This window comes from Lissotriton helveticus, chromosome 6 (assembly GCF_964261635.1).
Source record: "Lissotriton helveticus chromosome 6, aLisHel1.1, whole genome shotgun sequence".
NCBI classification, from domain to species: Eukaryota; Metazoa; Chordata; class Amphibia; order Caudata; family Salamandridae; genus Lissotriton; species Lissotriton helveticus.
Window position 1 is genome coordinate 889,882,870 of NC_136067.1, and position 24,607 is coordinate 889,907,476.

Consider the following 24,607-nt stretch of genomic DNA (forward strand, 5'->3'; position numbering starts at 1 on the left):
TGACACCTGTGTGCCCTACGCCCGGCCCCGCCGCAGCAGACTTCACTTGGCAGCAGGCTCAGTATGTCACAGTTAAAGATCCGAGGCGCACAACGTTACATTATATCTGCCCTGCTGCCGTTAACGTTAATGTGGTAACTTTGCCCTGGCGCCATGTGGGGAAGCGACGTTACGGGAATTACTTTTAATGAAATTATGTGGAGGCCAGCTGCTCAATGGTTAGGGCTGCGGGCGGCGCCGGAATCATGGACTCAGCTGCCTTGCAACGCCGCTGATCGCATTGGCTGCTGCATGGCCAGGCCGCCCACTCTGTGGGGAAGAATATGGCTGCAGTGCCAGCGAAAACGTATTTCCGAGCCGGGAGCTTGCTGCTCGGCCGTGCCCTCGTACTGCAGATAGGCTGCCCTGAGGCAGTGTCTGATCCCGCGAGAGAGACCTGACCCCATCGGCCTTCTTGTGCATTTCAGAGGTACCATTATGGCAACATAATTAATGTATAATCATGGCAGAGCTCACGGCTGCTTGCACGCCGGTGGCGGCTGCAACTGAACCCAACCATACCACACAATGGCAGGTGTGTACACAGTTGATGTCCAGGGAATAATCAAGATTGCAAGAGGATACAAAGTAACTGGTCGGCAAATTTCACGCACAAGATTGCAGCCACAGCGGACCCGCCAGTTGCCTTGCGCCAGACAGTCCTCTAGCCACAGCCTGCCCGAACAGCCCCCAGCACCACCATCGTGTATGAGGAGGGCAGGAGAAGGTTAGGCCTCATCTGCCCCCCTGCCTCCAGTCACGTGTGGGCTCTTTGTAGTCCAATCCCTTGCCAGTGGCGGCACGCTTGGGAGAGCCAGTCTGCCTTCAGCTGATTAAAATCATCTTTCAAGCAGCGGCCACTGCAGTTACCGTGACTTCACTGGAGCTTGGCAGCAACTCTACAAAACAGCCTGCAGTGTAGCATGACACTCAAGGGCAGCACACAAACTATGTCTCTCGGTGCACTGCAGCACGTGATTTTATCTACTGGGACTCAGCCTCAGCCTTCCCTGCCGGTCATTTCTGGTATGTACAGGTGAGTCAAGCAGTAATGGGGGCAGTGAGCGTGGGCCATAGGCGTGGTTAAAAAGGACATTATTCTGTATGTATTTTCGTTAGTGTTTCACCTTTTACATATCTAAAGTACGCACATTAATTGTAAATGCAAGGTCAAGTAATCAGTGAGAAATTCACTCTTACATTGTGAAACCTCACTTGGTTAATTCAGTCTTCCTGCAGATGTCTGTCTGTTTTTAAGGAGAGACAAATAATTGAATCCTGATTGGCGCAGCAGGGCATAGTGACTTCTCTATTTATAATGCTATGATATCCCCTGCTTCTGCGACTGAGAAAGCACATGCAAGTCATTGTAAGTTGCATAGTCGTAGATAATGGTCACTCAAAGTGTCAATGATTTGGCCTTAGAATGTCACTCCTACGTATACTATTATGGAAATACCACACATAATCAAACTGAAAACATGGCAGTTATAGAGAGTCAAGATAGGGCGGACAGAGTTCCCCAGAATCCACGGAGGGCTGGAGGTCGTCAGGGGCAGTGTGATGCCAGACGTTTAGAAGCAGAGCACCTCCCACAGTCACACCGAAGCGCCCTTCCATTTCTGGCACTTGGCACCAGTTTTAAGATCTTCTTAAGAGTTTCTCTTTGCTCAAATGGGTGTAATTTCTGATATTTATACGTTTCCGTAGTCTTTATTGCTTAATTTTGATCAAATGAAAGTGTCACTCATCGTCGTTGAAATGTCACTCATAATTACACTCAAATTGTGAAAATGTCACACAGAGCAATCTGAAACCTTGGCAGCTATGGAAATAACATTTCAAGTTGAAAATCTTAATGTGTGCCGTTGTTTGTATTTATATCATTTAGAGCATGGAAAGGTGCAGAGTGAAAATGAATCTGTGACAGCCAAATACAAGGATTTGAAAGATTCAGTTGTGCGCAGTTAGCGAATGCAAAGGTATCCGCTCTGGCGAAAAATCGGTATGTTAGATGTATCACAGTCGGAGGCGCAACTAGAGCCACATTTCAGGTGGGGCTACTAACAATTTCGGGGGGGGGGGGCTAATTCTTGCAATGGGCATAGTGGAGATGAAGGGGTGAAAAAACACCAAATCATCGTTGACCCGTAAATTGACTTTTAAAGACCTGTGAAGAACTCTTATACGGCTGCAATCATCTCAACGACTGTCTGTGCATGTGCCCCCGAAGCTGTCTCTGCTTGGGCTGACACACACACGCCGGGTGGGGGGGATGTCTTTGAGTCCTATGGGCGTTGTGCACCTGATCACAGTTGCTATAGAAATGCCACATTTCTATAGTCCACAGGTTTGGTGGGATGAGAAAGAAATGGATAAGCTCCTCTGAACATCCTTAGTTGAAAAAGATTGATTCCACCACTGGGTCTATGTATCCACCAGGAGAACCAGATCTCTGATCTCTTAGGTGACTGCTTGATGTAGGCCATAACCTGATCTTCCAGAAGGTCTAGTCTGACATGGTTTTTTATTTTTTATTTTTTGAGTTTTCTAGTGGAAAATTGACCTTCGGGCATCGGAGTGATTTGCTGAGTTTACACAGCAATATTTTCAAGGGATACATATGCGGAGAAAAATAGTAGGCGTACAAAGTAATATACAGAAAGTGGTGCTGTGAAAGGACATAGTCTCGAGGTAGTGCTGGTAGGTTATTTCAGAGGTAGGAGGAACAGATGCACAGTTGTTTCCAACGGTAGTGAAGTTTCAGCTCTAAGATGATGGAAAGGGGAATTGTATCAAGGGAAGGTAATTCTTTTAGAAGGGAGGGTTCAGGTGTTTGTTGAGAGGTCAAATATGTTTTTTTCTGAAGTGTAGAAATGATTGTAGAAAATGTTTTATTTGTTGATTACTAAAAATCATTACAAACTAGATTAAAAACACTTAAGGTAGTGACAGGAACTTGGGTTACATCAATTAGAACTGACTAGAATCACATCATTGTTCAGCAAAACACTTCTACTACTTGGTATTCATAAATAATATTAAGGTACATTATAAAGTGCACTTGTGCGGTGGTTTACATCTAAGATCAATAATGAAAGCGCGCCGATTCATTTGATGTGCTATCGCATCTTTAAAAACAACTCATAAAATTGATTTTTTTGCCAATAACCTCCGAACTTTCTAAAATGGTTTCGTATTTCGCACCACTCATAAAAATCTTTACTCCGAAGAAATTGTAAAAGCTTTCTCAAAGAAACTACCTGCCCGAACCCCTAATTTAAAGTAAACATATATCAAAGAACCAGGATTAAAGTGCAATAGATACAATGTACCTGTGCAAAATCTTGCAACTAGCAGCAGGAATTAAGAAGCACTTGGACTTGACTTACATTTAGCAGTAATAGTTAAAGTGTGGTTGCCCGGCGTCTAACAGCAATCTAAGCAATAGATTAAAAAGGATAATTTGTCCTTTTCAGAACGAAAAATTGATTTGGTATTGGGTGTATGACCAGAGACAGGTTAAACAAAAAATTCCTTTCTGTACTAATAGGCTTTAGAGAAGTGACCTAAGGGTCTACGTAAACATCATGGTTAGCATTTTATACCATAATTATGACACTCGTATATAATTTTCCACAACGCAAGTAATTACTGTTTGATTCTCAGTTTTTATTTAACCTGTCGATACCCGGTCCTTTCTGACGCCTGGGAAACTCTCTTATTTTTGAGTATGACCAGAGACTACAGGCAGGACATATCTGTTTTAAAACTATGGGTTCGAGGCATATGAGCTGTAGATCATATGCTTTAGCATAGATCGCCATCTGGTGTTGGGCCAGGAAGTTTCAGGTGCCCCATCCTCCAGCCTGTCTATGAAACGTAAAGACAAGCCTTCCGGCATGGGCTCGAGCCGGCCCAATTCCGGTGCCGAACCAACACCTTCGGCACCGAAACATAAAACCCAATATGTGTCAGACCATACACCTTCTGTGCTAAAAACACCTTCGAAACCGAAGGCTTCAGACCTGAAATCCTCCAAGTGAAAAGCTTCAGACCCGAAAGTGTCCAAAAAATCCTCGACACCTAAAAGCTTGGAGCCGACACCCTCCGTACCGAAAAGTTTGGAGCGGAAACAAGCCACTCCGAAAGCTACAACCTCAACAGGCTAAAACTCAGCACACTGTTTCAAAACATTCGGCGCACAAAGACTCTCAGCCCAAATCTTCCACCACGAAATCTACTCCTAAAGAGAAAGATACTCCTTCCAAGGAGCCTCCATCTGAAGACACAGTTTTGGATCCATAACAAGAGACTTCGTATTGACCCTCAAACCAGACACCTTCTGGCCACTCTTCCTAAAAAACGAAAGCTGGGTCTATCAGAGGAAGTTCCTATACCTCTGAAGAAAAAAGACATGGGTACTCCCCCTTCTCCACCTTGCCTACCTCCCTCTTCTCCTCTTAATGCCAATTTACTGATTACACCATCAAATTCACCACCACCTCCACTTTCACCTTCACCTGACCCGCAGGACGCCGATGGAGATGGAGATATGCCACATGACGTACCACAGGACACTGACCCCTGGGAAGATTACAATAAGGATCCAGATCTAAATAACAACCCTGACCTGTATTCCTCCAGACCCCCTCCCCTGATGACAATATTGGTATTGCGCAGCTTATCAATAGGGCTGCTCAGTATCACAGGATGGAGCTACATACGGACCCTCTAGAATAGGATTTCCTTGTGGAAACATTTATGCACTCACAAAGGTCTACTAAACCTTGGCCAATGCTCAAGGGCTTGTTGAAACGCACAGAGTAGGTATTCAAAGACCCAGTTAGAGCCAGAATACTCACACCTAGAGTGGATAAAAAATACAAGCCGCTCCTACAGACCTTGCATATGTAAAAGGCCAGTTGCCCTTAGAATCCCTTGTTGTACCTAATGCCCTCAAGGGAGCTAACTCTCAAACTACAGGCGACGCCCCTCCTCCTGATAAGGAGTTGAAACTTATTGATGCCTCAGGCAAACGAGTAGCTTTGCAGGCTGCTAACCATTGGCATATTGCCAATGCTCAGGCCCTGTTAGCACGCTACGAAAGGACTCACTATGATGAGTTGGAAAAACTCATACAACACTTGCCTGATGAGTACAAGACCAAACCTAACGACCACATTCAGAAGGTAAACTTATCACCAACACGTCCATAAAATGTGCACTATATGTAGCAGACACAGCATCTCAGGCCATCAACACCAGCATACTGCTGTGCAGGCACACCTGGCTTCGAATCTCTGGATTCAAGCAGGAGGTGCAATCCTCCATACTTAATCAGTCCTTTGATAAGAAACATCTTTTCGGGCCAACAGTCGATACTTCACTAGAAAAAATGAAGAAAGACACCGAAATTACTAAGTCCATGGGGGGCCTTACAGTTGCCTTCTAACAGAGGCGTCTTTTGCCGCTCCTTTGATAGGGTTGGCTCAAAGACAGTGTCATCAGAGAATCCCTCCTCCTCGTATAAAAATAACAACCAATCTACCGCCTCTAGAGGTTATTTTCGAGGAGGCTAAAGAGGAAATAATAATAAGGGAAGAGGCAGAGGTAACTCCACCCGCACTTCCCCTGCCAATTAACAGTGACTTCCCTCCGCTACCCCCGATCATCCCACACTTGTCAGGGGACGTCTCTCACAGTTCCTACCTGTCTGGAATTCATTCACCACAGACAAGTGGGTAATACAAATTATCAAGTATGGTTATTGCCTGGAACTTACATGCACTCCCCCAACTATCCTTCCTAGAGAACGTGCAATGTAACCACAACATCTCACCCTTTTAAAAAAAGAGGTTCTCTCTCTGTTAGAAAAACATAAAATGGAACCAGTCCCATTATGTCATCAAGGGACAGGAGAGTGCTCCGTATACTTTTTGATTCCAAAAAAGGATGGATCTCTGATGCCCATACTGGACCTCAGACAGCTAAACCTCTATATTCAATCGGACCACTTCCACATGGTCACCCTACAACAGGTGCTCCCATTGCTTCAACAAGGCAACTTTCTTTCCACCCTGGATTTAAAGGACACCTACTTCCATATTCCCATTCACCCGCCGCACAGGAAATATCTCTGGTTTGTTGTGGATGAACAACATTACCAATTCAAAGTTCTTCCGTTCGGGGTTGCTACAGCACCCAGGGTCTTCACCAAGTGTCTGGCAGTAGTCGCAGCTCATTTAAGAAGACAGCCCATTCACGTCTTTCCTTACTTAGACGACTGGCTAGTAAAAGCCAAGTCACAATACAGCTGCATTCACCACACTCACAAAACAGTTCAGCTGCTTCACGACTTGAGATTCACTGTCAACCTCACCAAATCTCATCTCCAACCCTCCAACACACAAGTGTACCTAAGAGCCACAATAGACACTTGCAAAGCTCTAGCATTCCCCAACCCAGTCCAGATACGCAACAGGCGAATCCTGATATCACAATTTCAGCCTCAACACTCATTACCAGAATGATGGTTTCCTGCATTCTAATTGTTCCTTACGCAAGACTCCAAATGCTACAGGAATGCTTAGCACGTCAGTGGAACCAGGCTCCAGGTCAGTTAACTGATCTGGTGTTGGTAGACGGCCGCACGCATCGGTCTCTGCAGTGGTGGAAGCCATAAAACCATTCCAAAGGGCAGCCATTCTTCGAGCCGGTTCCACAGATCGTGCTAACAGCAGACTCATTGCTCACTGGTTGGGGAGCTCATCTTCAAAAGCATACCATTCAGAGCAGGTGGACACTACAACAAAAACAACTCCACATAAACCATCTGGAGCTGCTAGCAATTTTTCTGGCAGTAAAATCCTTTCAACTACATATGGTAGGCAAAGCTGTCCTAGTCCATACAGGCAATAAGACATCATTGTACTACATACAAAAACGCGGGGGCCCACTCTCTACAGCTTTCACACCTAGCTCAAAGCATATGGAAGTGGGCCATGCCTCAAAAGATGTATCTCCTTGCAGAACATCTCCCAGGAGAAGACAATCAGATCGCAGATCTTCTCACTCGTCAACGACAATAGATCTGCTAGTGGGAACTAGCAGATCTATTAGCTATCCAGGAGGACATCCAGGACAGAATGTCACCAGCCCACATAATTAACATATCCACATTTTGGACCATGTCCCCTGCAGCGTTCTGAAGAGCTCCCTTTCATCCACATGTTTTTTTTGGGGTTTTTTAGCAGAGTTTTATATAGCGCGAACTAGACCCGAACCGAATCGGGTATCAAAGCGCTTTACATAGCACCAGTTACGTTACATGAGGACACACTTTCATTTTAGGCACGGGGAGATTAAGTGATTTGCCCAGAATCACAGGAGGTTTTTGGCATCGTTACCGAGGCTCGAACCCAGATCCCCAGGTCCGAGGTCGAGCGCCTTAGCCGTTAGGCCAACTCCTCTCCCTATCTATGGCCAATTGCATGTTGGTCATAGATACATATGCCTAGTGTACTCTAGTGTTAGGCTCAGATGTTTGCAACTTATCTTTCTTCGAAGAAGACTTTTGAGTCATGAGGTGTGGGGACTCCTCCTATAGTCTGTATTGTGCAAGGTCTTCAGCTCCTTTATTAGATTGTTATTTTCCTCATCGGGCTTGGACGTCGACCTTGAAGCGCCGTGACCGAAGCTTCAATTCCTGCAATGAGGCCTTACCAGAGCCCCGGTTCATCATCCTCTGACAGAAGAATAGACGACAATGAATACCTCCTGATTTCCTTCAACTATTTTGATCTGCCCACCTGATCTTGGGCCCAGTTTGACTATGGTTTCCGTTTTTGCCAACGCCTTCTTCCACTTGACGACTCGGGGATTGAAAAGACGCCTTTCAGTCTGTCCCAAGTACCACGCCTGATACTCCAGGCTGGATCAACACTTGGTCTGCAATCAAAAGATGCCTCGGTGCTGGTGTTGAAAAAGGCCGCTTCCTTGCCGGGAAAGCACCACAAGGCATCATAACTGAAAATATCATCTTCGCATCCAAAGACAATCTTGGAGCCAAAACACTATCAGCAGCAGGAGAAACCATCGGCATCGAAAATCCCGACAGTGCTGAAAATGTCCTCCGCTTTGAAAAAGCAAAAAACATTGTCAAGAGACCAAACAGCGATTCAGGAGAAATTCCAAGACAGACTTGATAAGACACAAAAGACTCTGTTTATTAATCCAGACACTGGCAGGGCAGTGGCTAAATCCCCCCTCCCACCAACAGACACACTTTCTAAATAGAAGAAGACTTTGGAGGAAGAGATCATGGGCCCAAATCCACACAAGGCTCCAAGAAAAAAAGCATAAAGACAGGGGCACTAGCCCTGTAATTTTTCCTCCTACTCCACCTCCGCCACCCGATTCAGTACCCAGATCTTCTCTCCCTCTACCTGTCCTTCCTATATTGCCACCACCTGCAATATCAGTCAATAACCTGAACACCTTCTTTCATAATAATTGCACACATCACCTGCACCATTATTAATGGGTGAAATTGACACAGGAGATGATACTCCATACTTTCCAGACCCACAGGGAGACCCAGATACTATCCATAACCCATGGATCAATATGACATAGACCCTGTGGATGACACTGATCCCGACCTATACCCCTCTAAACTCTCACCGCCAGATAATACAACAATCTTCCATGAGGTCCTCAGTAGGGCTGAACATTTTCATAAGGCGGATTTCCACACGTTGCAGGATGAGGATGAGGATGATTTCTTGGCAGAAACACTAAATAAGTCTCAAAGAACAGGATAGTTCTTACCCAGGCTAAATGGGATTTTAAGTACAGAAGGCAAATATTTAAGCAATCAGTCCAGTCTAGAGAAATAACAAAAGGGTGGACAAAAAATACGCGTGTTGTACCCCTGATCCTACCTACATCAAGTGTCAGAATCCCCCTGATTCTTTGCTGGTTCATACTGCCACAATAAGGGACAATTCTTAGGGCACCTGAGATGCTCTTCCAGCAGATAACTAGAGCAAAAAATATGATGACCAGGAAAACTTGTCGCCGCACAAGCCGCCAACCATCTCCGTATAGCCAATTCTGCAGGCTTGCTGTCTCGCTATAATAGAACCCAGTGGGACGAGATACAAGAGTTACTCCAGCATAACAGCAGATAGGGCCTCATCAAGTGGAGGAAGGCAAAATTATTTCAAATTCCATCATACCATGCGTACTAGATTCAGCTGATACAAGTGGAAGGAAGGGGAATACAAGCATCGTTATTATATGCTATGCATTCCTTAGAGTCTCTGGCTTCATTTACTTAATCTACCTTTCGTTGGTGAACATTCATTCACACAACAGGTAGATGAAAAGTTGGAAAAAATCAAAAAGGACACAGATCACGACCAAAGCCATGGGTCCACTGCAGACTTTTCAACGAAGGGGGCTCCTTTTGGAGAGGACAATGTAGAGGTGCATCAATATCTGGCACACCCGCAGACACAGGCAATGCTCAAAAGCAGCAAGGTTCCTACCAGTCCCTATATACCAGAGGGACGTACTATAGATCACATTAAAAAAATACAGAGGCAGAGGTCGTGGATCCAGCTCTAAAAGCACCACTCCCACTAAACAGTGACCCACTAATCCTCCCCTTCAACATTTAGCCCCAGTAGGGGGACGGCTGTAAAAATACCACCAATGCTGGGCACAAATTACAACAAATCAGTGGGCCTTTTCCGTCATAAAGGATGGGTACTGCCTAGAACTTACAGCTCCCACAATGCCACCACACACCACAAACAAAATGTTTCTAGAACACCTTACACTTCTTCAAGAGAAGATCCAAGCTCTGCTTCAAAAAGGGGCTATAGAACTTGTCCCAGAACAACACCAGATGCACTGGATATACTCCCTATACTTCCTCATTCCCAAAAAGGATTGAACTTTAAGGCCTATTCTATACCTCGGGCCACTCAACAGATAAATCCTGTCAGAGCACTTTCATATGGTGACACTGTAGGAAGTGATACCATTGCTACAGCAAGGAGATTTTATGACGGCCATAGATCTCAAAGACGCCTACTTCCACATTCAGGTACATCCAGTGCATTGCTGGTATCTGTTTTCAAGTAAATAGACAGCGCTACCAGTTCAAGATGTTGCCATTGAGAGTAACTACTGCCCCAAGAGTATTCACAAAATGTCTCACAGTGGTAGCAGCTCATCTCAGAAGGGGGGGGAGAGGATGGGCACTCATGGGTTCCCATATCTAGACTATTGACTGATCAAGAGTGCCACCAACCAGCAATGCCTGCAGGACACTCAAAGGGTAATCAACCTTTGACACAAATTAGGCTGTACACACACAATACAGCAAAATCTCACCTCCAACTTTTGCAAATACAACCGTTCTTAGGTGCAACATAAAAAACTGTTACAGCCAAAGCCTATCCCAGTCCAGGCAGGGTGCAAATGTTTCAATTCACATTACCTCTTTTTCAGCCACATTATGTCACAGTGAAAACAGTCATGCCTTTTCTCAGAATGATGGCATCATGTATGTCCATAGTACTGACCGCACAACTACATGTGTGCGCCCTTCAACGCACTCTTCAATCGCAGTGGTCTCAAGCAGAGGGCATCTACAGGATCTAGTGTGGATAGGCCCTTTGCTCTCTGCAGTGGTGGAAAAGCAACAGGAATGCAAGGACATTCCAATACAAGCACGCAGAGCACCTACTTGAGCCTTTTAAGGCACCAAATGGAAAAGATTTGTAGATTACTGGTTAGCTAAACAAATCCAGACATTTTTACCCACGGTGCAAGACCTTATTTGTTATCTTTTTCATTTGCACTTAGCAGCTCTCGCTGCTTACATGCATAACAGACAAACATATTTCACTCTTTAAAGTCCCAGTGATCAAGTCATTTATGGAAGGACTAAAGAGTTATTCCGACCAGCCAGCACCAATCTGTAACCTCAATATTCTTCTCCTTAGACTCATGGGACCACCTTTTGAATCACTACATTCCTGTGATTTACAGTTTTTCACATGGAAAGTAGCCTTTTTGGTAGCTATCACATCTCTTAGGGGTGAACTTTAAGTGCCAACTTGGGAAAGTCTTTCTTCCAAAGCTATCCATCTAAATTGGTACTTCGTACTAATCCAAAGTTCCTTCCTAAAGTAGTTTCCGCATTCTATGCAAATCAAACAATAGAACTGCCAGTATTCTTCTCTAATCCAGATTCAGTAGCAGAAAGAGCTGTACACACACTTGATGTTAAAAGAGCATTAATGTATTACATTGAGAAAACTAAACTGCTTCGTAAAACATAACTTTGTATTGTACTTTCAATCCCCCCAAAAAGTTTCCTTAAATCCGAAGGAATGGCAAGTTGGATTGTAACATTTATTCAAACTTGCTACTGCAAAGAGATTACTACATGTAACTCCACGAGCTTACTCCACATGCTAAAAAGGAGCTTCAATGGCTTTTCTCGGAAACATCCCATTCGCTGTTATCTATAAAGCAGCTACATGGAATAACTCGCATACATTCATAAAACACTATTGTCTTCCCTAATCAACAAGCTAGAGTGGGGTCACGCTGTATCACAAACTTTTTTCAACATCTACATCAACCAATAGCTAACCCACGGCTTTTGGGAAGTAAAGCTTTACATTCTATGCTAAGCATATGTATCTACAGCCAAAACATGCTACCAATGGAATATGTTACTTACCCTGTAAGCGTCTACTCGTCACTTATAGTGTGGTACAGTCGTATGCATACACCCTCCTCCCCGGACGCTACTGGCTGACATATTTACTTATTTCCTAAAACACTTTGGGCCACATTACCAACAACTAGCGATATTTATCGCTAAATGGGCTTAGCGAGTTTTTTTTTTATCGCCAAGCATCGCCGGATATTATCGCTGAGATAACGTGCTATTAGCAACGTTTATCTCTGAAGCAATATTCACGCATTAACGCCAATAAGGTCTTAGCCATAATATCCACCTCCAATTGGATATAATGGCTAAGAACTGGTCTGAGCAGGCGTTAGCTTTTGGAGATATTCGCGCTTAGCGCAAATATTTCCATCGCTACGCCTGCGTTGGTAATAGGCGACAGCGATGTTAACGACTGCTTTCAGTCGCTAACAGGTTGGGTACGCCCGATTTGCATGTCAATAGCGATAAATATCGCTGACATGCAAAGCGGGCCCCAAACCGTTCGCTATTGCCTACAAGCTGTCGCTAACTGCTGTTAGCGACAGCTTGCTAATAGGGCGATAGAATTATCGCCGCTTAGCGCCCTAAAACGACCGCTAAAGCGGCGATTATCTCTTACCGCCCTCCTTGATAATATGCCCCCTTATCTTTACTCGCATGCTCATTTTTCCTGACACTATAGTGCTCCTATTCTAAGTTCACCCGATGAGCTAAAACAATCTAACAAAGGAGACAATGACTATGTGCAATACGGACTATAGGAGGAGTCACCATACCTTGTGACTCGAAAGACTTCTTTGAAGAAAAACAAGTTGCAAATATCCAAGCTCAACACTAGATGGCAGGAGTATGCTAAACCTATGAATCTACAGCACTACATGCTGCGAATGGATGCTTACAGGGTAAGTAACCTATTCCTTCCACCCTGCCCATCACATCATACACCAATACTTATCCTTCAATATCAGCTTAGAAGCTGCTTAGTTGGAATGAGACTTGAGGCGCCATCCATATCAAGACCCACCTGGCATAACTGGAATTGGTAGTGGAATAAAACTGGCCCCTCATTTTCTTGTACAGTTTCTGTGCCTCCCCCTCTGTTGGGTATGTCTAATGGAGCATTGTGATGTGGACAACCAGTCATCTCAGGTTTGCATTCATTTTGTATCATTTGACGAAGAAATTCCGGCCCCTCCCACATTCCAGGTGACTCAAAGTATATGTTCCAGCATTAGGTCAAACAAGATACTCCTCTCTGGTGCCCCATTCAGGCTCTTCCCCCGAGCCAACCACAGCACCACATTACCTCCACGCTCCCCTAATGGGATGATACATCACACTGCATTTACCAAACACTAACATCCTTAGTTACACACCCCTTTCCGGGTAAACACTAACAAAAAATGTGTCTTCCCCACCCATACCAAATGCCGTTCCCTCCTGAAAATATTAAACTAAATGTGTGTGACTCCTAAATGTGTGTGGCAGTGCCACGTCCCTACACCTCCTATAGAACTGAATATCGTGAGGGCAAGCTACATCTCAGGTCTGACCCACATTCTGTCCCCAGCTGCCCTCCTCTACCACCGCCTTACTTACAAATTTCAGGTACCACACTCCACACATCAATCACCTCTTCCTCACCCCGCAACCCACTCCCCGCACACTATCCCAGCTACAAAAAGGTGGTTGATAGGAGAGAATAGGAACATATGATATAACAATGAGCGGGGGGGAAGGGAGGGTGCCAGCCTACCACACAATCACACGGGTTCTCAACGCTGAAAGCCTCCAGCATCTGCCACGTCTCTTCCCCACTTATTTGGTCCATTGCATTCTCGCGGGACCAGGCCCTGGCCCGCCAGGGTCTGGCACGGGTATACGGCAATCCCCCCCACGCTTCCAGCCAGTTTTAAACCTCTTCAGGTTTAATGAAAAAATGCGAGCGCCCTCCATGTACTACTTTTAGCTTTGTGTGATATAGCTACATATATTTGATTCCTATGGCCTTCAACTTCTTTTTCACTCCCCCAAATGTTTGTCGCAGCTATGTGTTGTGTATAGTCTAGGAAGATCTCAATGACTTGGTTTTCGAAGGTGGGGTTCCCCTGTCACCCGACGGCCTGAAGAATAACATCTCTATCCCTATAGATAAATCTTTGCACTGAGTGACCGTGGCGGGCCTCCAGGTGTCGGTGGTGGCGTCAGATTCTGGTGGGCTCATTCTACCACAAATAGTGGAGACAACTCAGCTTCCGGCAGCGTAGACCTGAACCAGAAATTGTTCCGGAGCCGTGCCCTCCACTCCCTCAGGAAATCCCAAGAAACGCAGAGTATAACTTCCGGGAGCGCCCCTCTGTGTCCTCAGCGTGCATTTTCAGTTTCAGCATCTGCTCCGTTAGGCTGACGACCAGTGTCTTAAGAGCATTCAGTACCTCCTCCATCATATTAACCTGCTGTTCCGTTGCCAGGTACCTCTCTGCTACCTTGCATTCCAGCCACCCGCGGTGCGGAGTCCTCACCGACATCAGCTTTCGACAGGAACCCCAAGCCTTGAAACCGGACATCCCTACGTGCACCAGGAGTCAATAGACTCAAAAACTGTGTCGACAAAAGTTGCAAAAAAGTGACTGGAGGTACCGCTCTCTCTGTATCTGCACTCTGGAGCGGAAAAGGAAAGAACTAACGTCTGCGCGTGAGGGTGGCATCCAGATACCTCCATGTCATTCCGGCAACCATGACGCCAATGGCGAATGCGGAGACGACCGACGCCACCTTTCGACGCGCAGGGGTACTGCTTACGAAAAAATTCTCCGGATCCAGTCTGACGCCTGGAGGTAATTCTAAGGTAAGGAATCTATAACTAATCTAAGTCTCTTACAGATATATTGTTACTGAAGGTAAGTAACTTGTTCTTTTATGCATTGCGTGAAGCCCACCTGACACACACACACACACACACACACACACACACTGTCCTGCCAACAAATCTGTGTGTGTCCTACCTCATTCTTCTGGTGCACAACGCACTGTTCCAGACTGTCCCATACTGTATATACAGAACTCTCCCAGAAATCCGACAAAGCACAGCGCTCACCTTATGATGCACCGCAACAAGATGTGGGTGCTTCGCAAAATGTTAAAAACAAAATACAGTTAAGCACGTCTCATGTCAGGTGAAAGAAAATAAGTTGGAAACATGTTCATTAGTATATAATAGCTGCAGCAAAAGTCCAGCTCATACGCACAGAGCTGTCTGCAGAGGCTTTGCGTAATCCATACAGCATGCTCCTCAGCATTATAACATGTTTGTTAGGATGTGACTTATATCGCTCCCTTGCTCAGGTCCTCTGGTGCCTGTTCTCCATGGCTTTGGGCCAGAATCGAAACTTGTGTACTTCTATATTATTGCTGGCTTTGAAATATTGTAATGTTTCATAACATAACGCGTATTTGTAGAGTGTACGTGCACTCTTTGGGTCATCATGGCTGTGAATAATAGATTTTTTTAACGTAAATTATTAGAATTCATTTTTATCGACGTAGGAAGACTCCAGGTTGTGGACCCACTAGGTTTTGTGTAGAACATGCCATTAAAGAATAGCCCTTTATCATATTTAACCCCCTCTTTTCCCATGGTATATGTGTTTCTTGAAGAGCGACAATGTTGAGTTAATCAATTTTAGCATTTCTATGGTCCGCTTTCACTTTTTCCTATCCCCTAGGCCCCCTATATTAACTGAGCAGATGGTCATCTTACCCATTTAGACTAATATATATATCCCTTTTTTTTCTTTTTCAACCCTTGCCTCCTTTTGACCCAGAAACAAACCTAGGTAGAAGTAATTTACTCCCATCTGTGTCATTGTTCTTAACATTTTAGAATTTTGTTTGAATTTTTTACCAATAATCTCTGAATTTTTTCACCCTGTTTTGTCCCCACGACCCAAAACCCCTTGACCCCCAGATCGTCCCTCCCCCACCCCTGATCCCAACCCTACCACCCTCCCCTGTCTCTCCTCCCCCCCCTTCCCCCCCCTTCCCCTCTCTCATATCTTCGGGAAGTATCCAGACTGCACATCGGTCTGTTTGGGAGATGGAGAGCGGTTTGCCAAAACCGTGAATGACTTATATACACCATGGTATCCTTATAAGGAATAACCCTATCAATAAAGATATAGCTTAAAAAAGAGGCCAATAGGAAGAGGAAGTTAGGAGAGGATATCTATCTGATACAATTGTTCCACTGCAACTCACCCACAGGTGGTCTCACCTTTTATTGAGGCCTATACATTTCTCTACTTTGCATGCCTGAACGTGTTAGTCACCTATTAGTCCCTTAGTCTGTCCCCCCCCCCCCCCCGCAATATCCTGTATTATATCAGACCATGAGTCAGAGAACCATCTGCATCTCCCCTGTCTGGGGGCTTCTGTCCACTCCAAGGGACCAGGGGTCTTTCTCTTATGGTTGCCACTCAGAAAAACTCTCTGCAAGAGATATCTTTGGGGGATCGCATGCACTGTCGTACTTGATGTGTTTTGCATTGTTGGTAGAGACTTGATCTGAATCTGGAGAAGTTGCAGGAATTCACTCTAAAGCCATTCATTCACTCTGTCTCTAATTCCATTTCTTGCTTACTGTGTGCACCTCTCTTGTTCTTCCTATTACTTTTTACCCATCTCCTAGTACTTTTTCTCTCATACTTTACTTATTTTTCTTTCCTTGCTGTCTCTCATTCTACCTATGTGCTTCACTCAGTCCCTCGCATTTCCCCTCTCTCTCTTCCTATCTTTCTACAAATCCCCCTCTTTCTACCACTCCTGACTCCCCTGTGGTCTCTTTCTTCAGTTATTTGTATATCTCTCTGCGCTTATTCCTCCTGTCATTTTGTATCTCTCCTTGAAGTTTTATTTCATTTCTGTCTTGCACACCTTTACTTCTTCCCCTGTCTTGCTCTCTCCTGTCAGCCTCTTTCACGTCCCTCTGTCCCTTGAACTTCTTTGTACTATACTTAATGTTATATTCCGATGTGTCCCCTTTATTGCTTTGCTGAAGACAGTAACAGAAAGTCCTCATGTACCTGGAGGCAGCGTTTAAACTAAAGGATAATCCACATATAGAATTTAATTTACCAATCCATTACTTTGATGAAGGAAATTCCACTGGTGGATTGTAATCTACATTTAGCACTACCACCAAACTACCTCTAAACTAAGCCCTAGAAGACGGATTAGGATAGTGCATATGAGTAGTAACCATCACTCCTTTTTTCCCGTAGACCAGGAAATGTTTGACACCCTCGTCTGCTTTCCTCTCCTTCATTTCCTTCACCATTCACTTTTTTGTAGTTTTATATCATGCACACTCTTCCCAAAGGCATTGAAGTGCTTTACATGTAACCATTCATTTTTTTAGGCACTGGGATATTTAGTGATATTCCAAGAATCACAGAATGTTGAGCCAACACCGAGACTCAAACCTGGTTCTTAAGTTCCAAAGTCTGCAGCTCTGGCTATTACGCCACATCCTCTACCGCTTTTCTGCCTTCCTCTTCTCCCCTTACACTTTCCTGCTTTCTCTCCATCTTTAACAATTTCTGCTCATCTCTCCACTTTAATCACCTTCTCCCTAATCTCTTCCCGCTCACTTCCTCCATCTGTCTGCATATCTAGCACTCTTACTCTCTCTCCTACTCCTTTCCTTTCTTCCTCAATTGAATTCCTCTTCCCATATTTGTCATTTTTCTCCACTCTGCTGTCTCACTTTTCCTTTTGTCTCTCTCCACATTGCTCTCCTTGCTCAGTTATTTTTGTTACTGTCCTTTGTCATTTTGGCCCAGAAAAACGTTTTTTCACTGATGTTTAAAAAAAAAAAAACTATTTATGTTGTCAAAAACATTTTTCTTTTTGTTCATTTTGGTTGCTTGCATTATTTTGTATTTTTGTTCAGTAGTGAACCAAAGTCCCCTCCCAGATAACAAGGTGGTAGAGGGCTGCTGCTGGAAACGAAAGAAGAACCTTTTAGAAGGCGGTCACACTTAATCTTTCTCCCTGCACAGCCCCCTTTCACCCCACCCCAGGTATCATTAGTGCTGGCTGTGATGCTCAAAAGGAGCTCAGCCACTCCCAGTAGCCTCACTGTCACACTCTGAGCCTGTGAATAAAAGGAGACCCACCACGTACTGTGCCTGCTTAGTTTGGCCATCGCACAAGACCATGAACCAGCCAAGCTGGGGATCACGGTACCCGGCACCGACGGCAGGTCAGCCAGCACCATGTGACTCTGGGCGATAGCTCGCTTAATCTTCCAGACGGCGGGATGCCTACGGGTAGCTGTGCGCTTTACAAATACTGGTTTATTCTCTATATTTAGTTACGAGTTCCGATCTTAGATGTGAGGGTACAGCAGCGATTTAGCTCCAGCGGCCAAGTCGGCCCAGGAAAATGTGATTTTATCTATGGGAGAAAATAAGGCCCGCCACCTTTGCCTCAGGCCCCTCGGGTAATGCCCGATTGCCCGCCTAGCGAATCAGACGCTTGTACCTACAGACTGACTGGTATGGTGTCCCTTTAGCAGAGCTGTGCATAATGCTGGCCATGCGCAGCGATGGGCAATTCTTTTTAAATTGTGTTTTAAATTAATACATATCTGCTGCATATGCAAGTGTTATGTTTCTCGTGTTACCCCCCTCAATCCTTCTCGGGGTGCCGCTGCTATGTTCGATACAGTTGAACTAGCCAAATAGTTAAAGGTACAAGGCAACTTGTAATCGTTACCTCTCTGGTTCAGAATTGACTTTAACTCACTGCAGTGGTTACTTGTGTGCTGAGCTGGTGTCTCTGAAACTGAGTATTTGTTGACGAAAGAGTATAGGGCGGCGTTTCATTCAGTTCTGTGGTCTGTGTAGGTTCCCCTCCATGTTTAGTTTTGTTAAAAAGATTGAGTCTGCTTGTGGCTGAGCATTTAGAATGGTGTGGACCAGTGGATGAATTAATTGAATGATTTTATTACAGGCAGCATTACATTTCATCTGCTGTGCTAGCTTATATAAAAGGAAATATTGATGTGTACACTTTGTAAATTCAGCAAATAATATTATGCAGCTGCCATGATAGATTGTTATGGGACAGACAGATACATTTTAATGTGTTGAGAAAGTGTCACAAATCATTGTCCTAATATATCCTTTGAACTTTGTTTTTCTTGCATACATAACCGATTGTTAATTCTTTTTGTTTAGGCTCGACGACAAGCTTCAAAAATCTTTACAGCTGAAAGAGTTCCTTGAGAAACCATTAACTTCCTTTGATTATCAACATCATAAATTGTGGCGGTTACAATTTTTGTTCAGATTTGTAATATATTGACTCTCACAATATTTTTTTTACTAGATTTTAACTCATGAGCAATAAATAATTTAAGATGTATTTTGTGATTGTTAATATATCAATGTGTCAGAGCACAGATCCATATGTAAATGAACATTACACAAGATTCCAGCATATCATTCCTCTCACAATAAACTGCGTGTCTCAGTGCCCAAGAAAATGTGTACAGTGCTAACAATTGTACAATTTCTCTTTTGCTATTATTGACCAGTACTCTACATGAATGTGGGTAATGCTACCTATGTGATTTCATTTTTTTTTATAGTATTTATAGAACACACTTATAGCTACTTCCAGAGAAGTTCCCCTGGTTCCAAAGGTAAACTTAAGAAAGCAAAATGCAGGAGTTGACCTACAGGACTGCAGACCTGCCAACTCACATGATGCCACTGTCACACGTTTTCGGCTCCCTTCACACGATCACCTTGTGAGGAGATGAACTCACACGGTGGCAGAGAACAAGAGCTGGAAACCATTGCACAAAGCGACTTTCTAGCTGATCTTTGGAAACTAAGTGCCAATGTCCATTAAGGGGTGTGACCTGGCAACCCTTTGGTGATTTTTTGTGGGGAGGGTGTGGGGGAATTGGTCGAGTGCAGAGTCTGCTTAGGCAGCTCTCTCATGAGGCTCTGCCCCTCCAAGGTCACCCCCCTTTTGTTTAGAAGTTGGCAAGTCTGGGACTAAGGCTCAAGAATAATTTCCTAATTTAAGCCCAAATAAATGAGCTGGGACCAATTTCCAAAATTTCATTAGACCAGTTTATAACCTGATGATCTTCGAGAGAGCATTCCAAATGTTGGTATGACAATATGTATGAAAACCATCACAACAGAGTCCACAAACTGGGTCATTTAATGAAAGGGTGTAGATGGAGCTACACAACTCATTCAAATCAAGCTGATGAACGGTTCTATGACGTTTATAACCAGACTCCTCCAATAATGAGCTTTACCATTTCTTTCAGCAAGTCGGGCCCTTTGTATTTAATCACAAGGGCTTCTATCTTTTTATTTATTTTATTTATAAAGTTTTATATAGCGCAAAAATGATCCCAAAGGATATCGGAGCGCTTTACAATTTGAGGAAGGTAGAAGTTGCAGTACAATCATCAAAGGGATAACAGCCCAAACAAATCAAATATGCACATCAAACAATGTGTTTACAATCGAAGGGACAACAAAGGGTAAAATGATTGGAACATAGCGAACTGGAAGGGAAGCAAGTGAATATTAGAGCAGAATAATATCAAACGCAGGCCTTAGGGTGAAGGTCCAAAGCATCAGAGTAGACAATCTAAAAACTTTTACGGTAGGAACTTGTTCATGAGGGATCTTTTTGCTTCCAATTTGAAGGTTGTCTTGGAGGAGATATTGCGTATTTCTGGTGGGAAAGAGTTCCAGATCTTCGGCGCAGAGCCCGAGAAGACTCAGCGACACGTTCTCTTTTAACGAAAGATATGTGGTCTCATGATGAGAGTTAGCACTCCGAGAAGGTCTACCCCCTCCGGATAATTCCAGCTTTTGCCCTAGATAACTGGGGGGTTTGAAATAGAGGGCATTGTGAGACAGACAGGCCATCTTTAGCTGAATTCTTGCTTCACAGGGCAGCCAATTTAGGGATTTTAAGACTGGTGAGATATGCTAGTTTCTTTTGATACCCGTAACCAATCTAACCGCCGCATTCAGTGAGGCCCTTAGTTGGGGCCAAGGTATATTTGGGGAGGCCACAGAGCGTAGCACTGCCATAGTCTAGCCTCGTTAGAACAAGCGCTTGGACAACTCACTTCAAGTCAGCTTGTGGGAGGAAAGGTTTGAGATTCCGGAGTATCCTCATTAGGTGATTAGCTCCCTTGCACACATTGCTGATATGATTTTTCATGTTCAGATGCTTGTGTAGGGTGTTTCCGAGAGATTTGGCGGAGTCAACAATGAGGGGGGAGCAGTTGAAGGCAGTGAGGTGGTTCATCCAAAGGTCAAACTTGTAGTTACTTTCTTTAACACATTCTCTTCATAGAGGGGAGAAGGTGCTTGTGGAGAGTTCTCATGGCAGATATATTTTCATGGATTATCATAGCTGTAAACCGAATGGCCATATCACCTTCATGTTGATCCCCGTAACCGTAAATTGCTTCATGGTGTAACTCCACATATCTGAAGCTATTCATGCCTTCCTGAAACACGCCCGCGGGCTCAACTTTCATATCACAGCTCGCCCAAATGTACGTGTACCCCCAAAGTTAAAAGGCAAAATTGCGAGCAATGTTTTTTCAATGTGTTGGTGTAACCTATTTTATTCCTTTTTATTATTTTTATTCATAAGTTACAGTTAAGGTACAGTATTTGAGATGTTTGCACTCCTTCAGACACTGTCACATCTCGTTTTCATACATTTAAATCTAAATTGAGTTCTACCATACATTTCCTAAATCCCGAAATTATACGCCATCCTGTAATAGTAAATTTCAGCCATAAAATGAACATAAACAAGAGCAGTTCAATCCGTCCCTTTTACACTGTTTAAACTCCCAACTAGTGGGCAAGAGAATGGATAGGAAACAATGGATATTAAACTTGTTGTATTAGACATTTTTGTATTTTTTAACTTTATATGTCTGAAATACAAAAGGAGTATAAGGGGAAAAGAGCAAAGGGAAGCGCTCTGTTGTATGCAATGGATTACACCTTCCCTTGACAAGCATGCTAATATGTTCTATTATGATGGTCTTAATACAACAAACTTTTTCAAACAACAGATTAAGCCTTTTATTAACACTTCAGGCACTGAAATACCAGTTCCACCGTTAAGAAGGGGTTATACGTATTAAGAGGTGTACCCTACCAAAGAATGAATATCCTATTTTTTTCTGATAAGATGCCTTCTGGACCCATACGAGAGCTCTCCTTTTCCCCTATTGCTCTATCCAGTTTCATTCCAATATGACAAAGGCTTAAGCTGAAGATTTCTAAGAATGTCGAACAGGCACGTAGGCGCTACTTAAATGCATGACAAGAAGGAAGAAGGCAAGACAAGGACTTTTTTAGCAACAGAAACGGAATGAAAGCTAGTCACTCCTGGAACAGTCATAGCAAATCAAGGGCAATAGGGCTCCCTGGAATAGCACATGACAGCAGATGTACTACACTAAACTATTGGATCCTACAGCTGTTGCTCTTCTCTTGGAAGCACCCTGCAACGCATTCTCATATCATGAACATTGATGAATGAGGCTCAAACTCTGCCTTGCAGGGGGAATAATGAGTGAATTAGCAAAAGGTATTCCTTTTCTGGCCTGGACTAAGTAGAAAAGTTAACTCTGAGGGAAACAACATAATTCTCTAGGGTTTTTTCCGCAGACCTGAATGTAAATTGATTCCTTAGGTGGGCTTCATAAAAACAGATGTCCTGGAGACTTGAATTGTGAAAATGGATTGCAATATGAAGGTGCTTGGTGGAAAAAGTTTAAGTGAAAAATACTGGAAGAATAGAGTGGAGACTTGCTTCAGTGGTTTTTTCATAAAATGAAATCTGGGATGATTAGGAGGAATTCACTGGATTTCTAGAATGAGAAAATGTGACCATTTGCTCCCTACAGCAAAGCAAGAGACGATAATAGAACTTTTGCTGTTTGGGGCTTCCCTGGAGATCCTTGACGCTGATTGAGAGCATTTACTCAAGATACTTTTCAGATGAAGTAGGGAATGAGAGGCGAATATTTAATCCAAAAAAAGTTAACGCACCTCAGAGTTGGAGTCCTATGACCATCTCTACCCTGTCTCAGGGCTTCCATGTCCAGTAGACAAAAGAATACAAAATGTGACTTTCACCAAACCCATTCAAGCATATTTTTTTGTTTTGCCAAACTACCCAGGTGAAAAAAGAAAGAGGATGGACCAGACTGTTAACCACAACTTTATCGTGAATATGTTAATGGGGCAAAACCTAGTAGGCAGGTGTTGGGCCAGAGAAAGGTTGCCTGCATGGCTCTGGAGAGCTTGAACCACATTTACCAATGCCAGCTGTAGTATTTTTAAGCACTCACCTCTATCCCACCTAAAGTGGTTGAAGGGGACAACCTCTATATCTTTTGTGCACTGGGGTTTTCCTGCCGGGAGGATCCCTTCTCTATCCCATCATCATGCTCGCACTGCTGACAACAACCGTTGTTGGACCAGTCAGCTTCAGAATAACAAAAGAGAACTGCCCAGATCCGATCATAAAACTGAACTGTTAGAATACACGAAGTGTGTCTGGAAAATGGGTATAAAGATGGGGAAGTCTGGATGCTAAGATTTCCTGACCAGAAGCTTGGGGTCAGACACCAGTGGAGAAGGGGAACATTCTTAGAGTATATGGGGTAGGTACCAACAAATCCTCTTGTGACTGGTAACCTGGGAAATTGATGAGTCCTCCAGAATGGGCTACCTAGACCCTGCTCCCCGGGAATGAGCTGGCTAACTGCCGATAATCGGTTCAGAATAGATTTCCATGCAAGAGAAGGGCATTTCTTTGAAGGAGAGGAACTATGGTGGAGACCAGGGTGGATGAATGGAAACTTCCATATTATCATCAGTGGGGAGACCTGCTCTGCTATGCTGAGGGTGAAGTCCGAGGCTTCTGAAGTGAGGTAAGCACAGTTGGCTGCATTGATCCCTCTGAATAGGTGGGATTCGAGGCCTTCATAGTTGCAAGCTTAGTGGCAGTGTCAAGTACCAACAAGTAGATGGTTGGTAGAAATAAATGGCACTACGGGATGACCTTTCCACATATTATCGTTTGTGTACTATATAATTTTATTGGAAAAACCATGTCTGTGCAAATGTAATGGTCATTTCAATTGAAGATGTGTTGTCTGTAATAGAAGTACGTTACCACACCATGCATACTTCAGTTTACCCCAGTCTACTCTGCACCACTCCACACCACTACATTCTACTCTGCGCCACTCCACATTACTGCACTTTACTCTGCACCACTCGAGTTTACTCTATCCTTCTCTACTCTACACCATTCTACTCTGACAAAGCACTCTACCCCACACTACTATTATGCACCACTGCACTCTACAACACTCCACTCTGCACCAAGCCACTCTGATGCCACTCTCCCCTTCAACACTGCACTCTTTGCCACTGCACTTTACTCTGTACCACTCCACTCTACGCCAGGGCACTCTGTGCCAATCCACTGTACACCACTCTACTCTACACTGCACTCTAAACCACTCTACGCCACTGTACTCTACCTTGCACTACTCTACTCTGAAACAATCTACTCGATGCCTCTTTACTTGGTGCATCTCCATGTAGCACCACTGCACTTTACACCACTTTACTCAAAACCAATCCACTCTATGCCACTGCACTGTACACCACTATACTCCACAACACTTTACTCCACTGCAATATATGCCTCTGCACA

General features: G+C 44.1%; 1 protein-coding gene across 1 annotated transcript in view; it reads left to right on the forward strand.

Moving 5' to 3' along the window:
- ZUP1 (zinc finger containing ubiquitin peptidase 1) overlaps nucleotides 1-19,228 on the forward strand; it is a 131,460-nt gene extending 112,232 nt beyond the window's left edge. Inside the window, exon 9 of the mRNA XM_078648501.1 lies at nucleotides 19,042-19,228. Coding sequence (XP_078504627.1) covers nucleotides 19,042-19,089 — 48 coding nt within the window. The 3' untranslated portion in view covers nucleotides 19,090-19,228. The remainder of the gene's footprint in view (nucleotides 1-19,041) is intronic.
- Nucleotides 19,229-24,607: the final 5,379 nt, after the last annotated feature.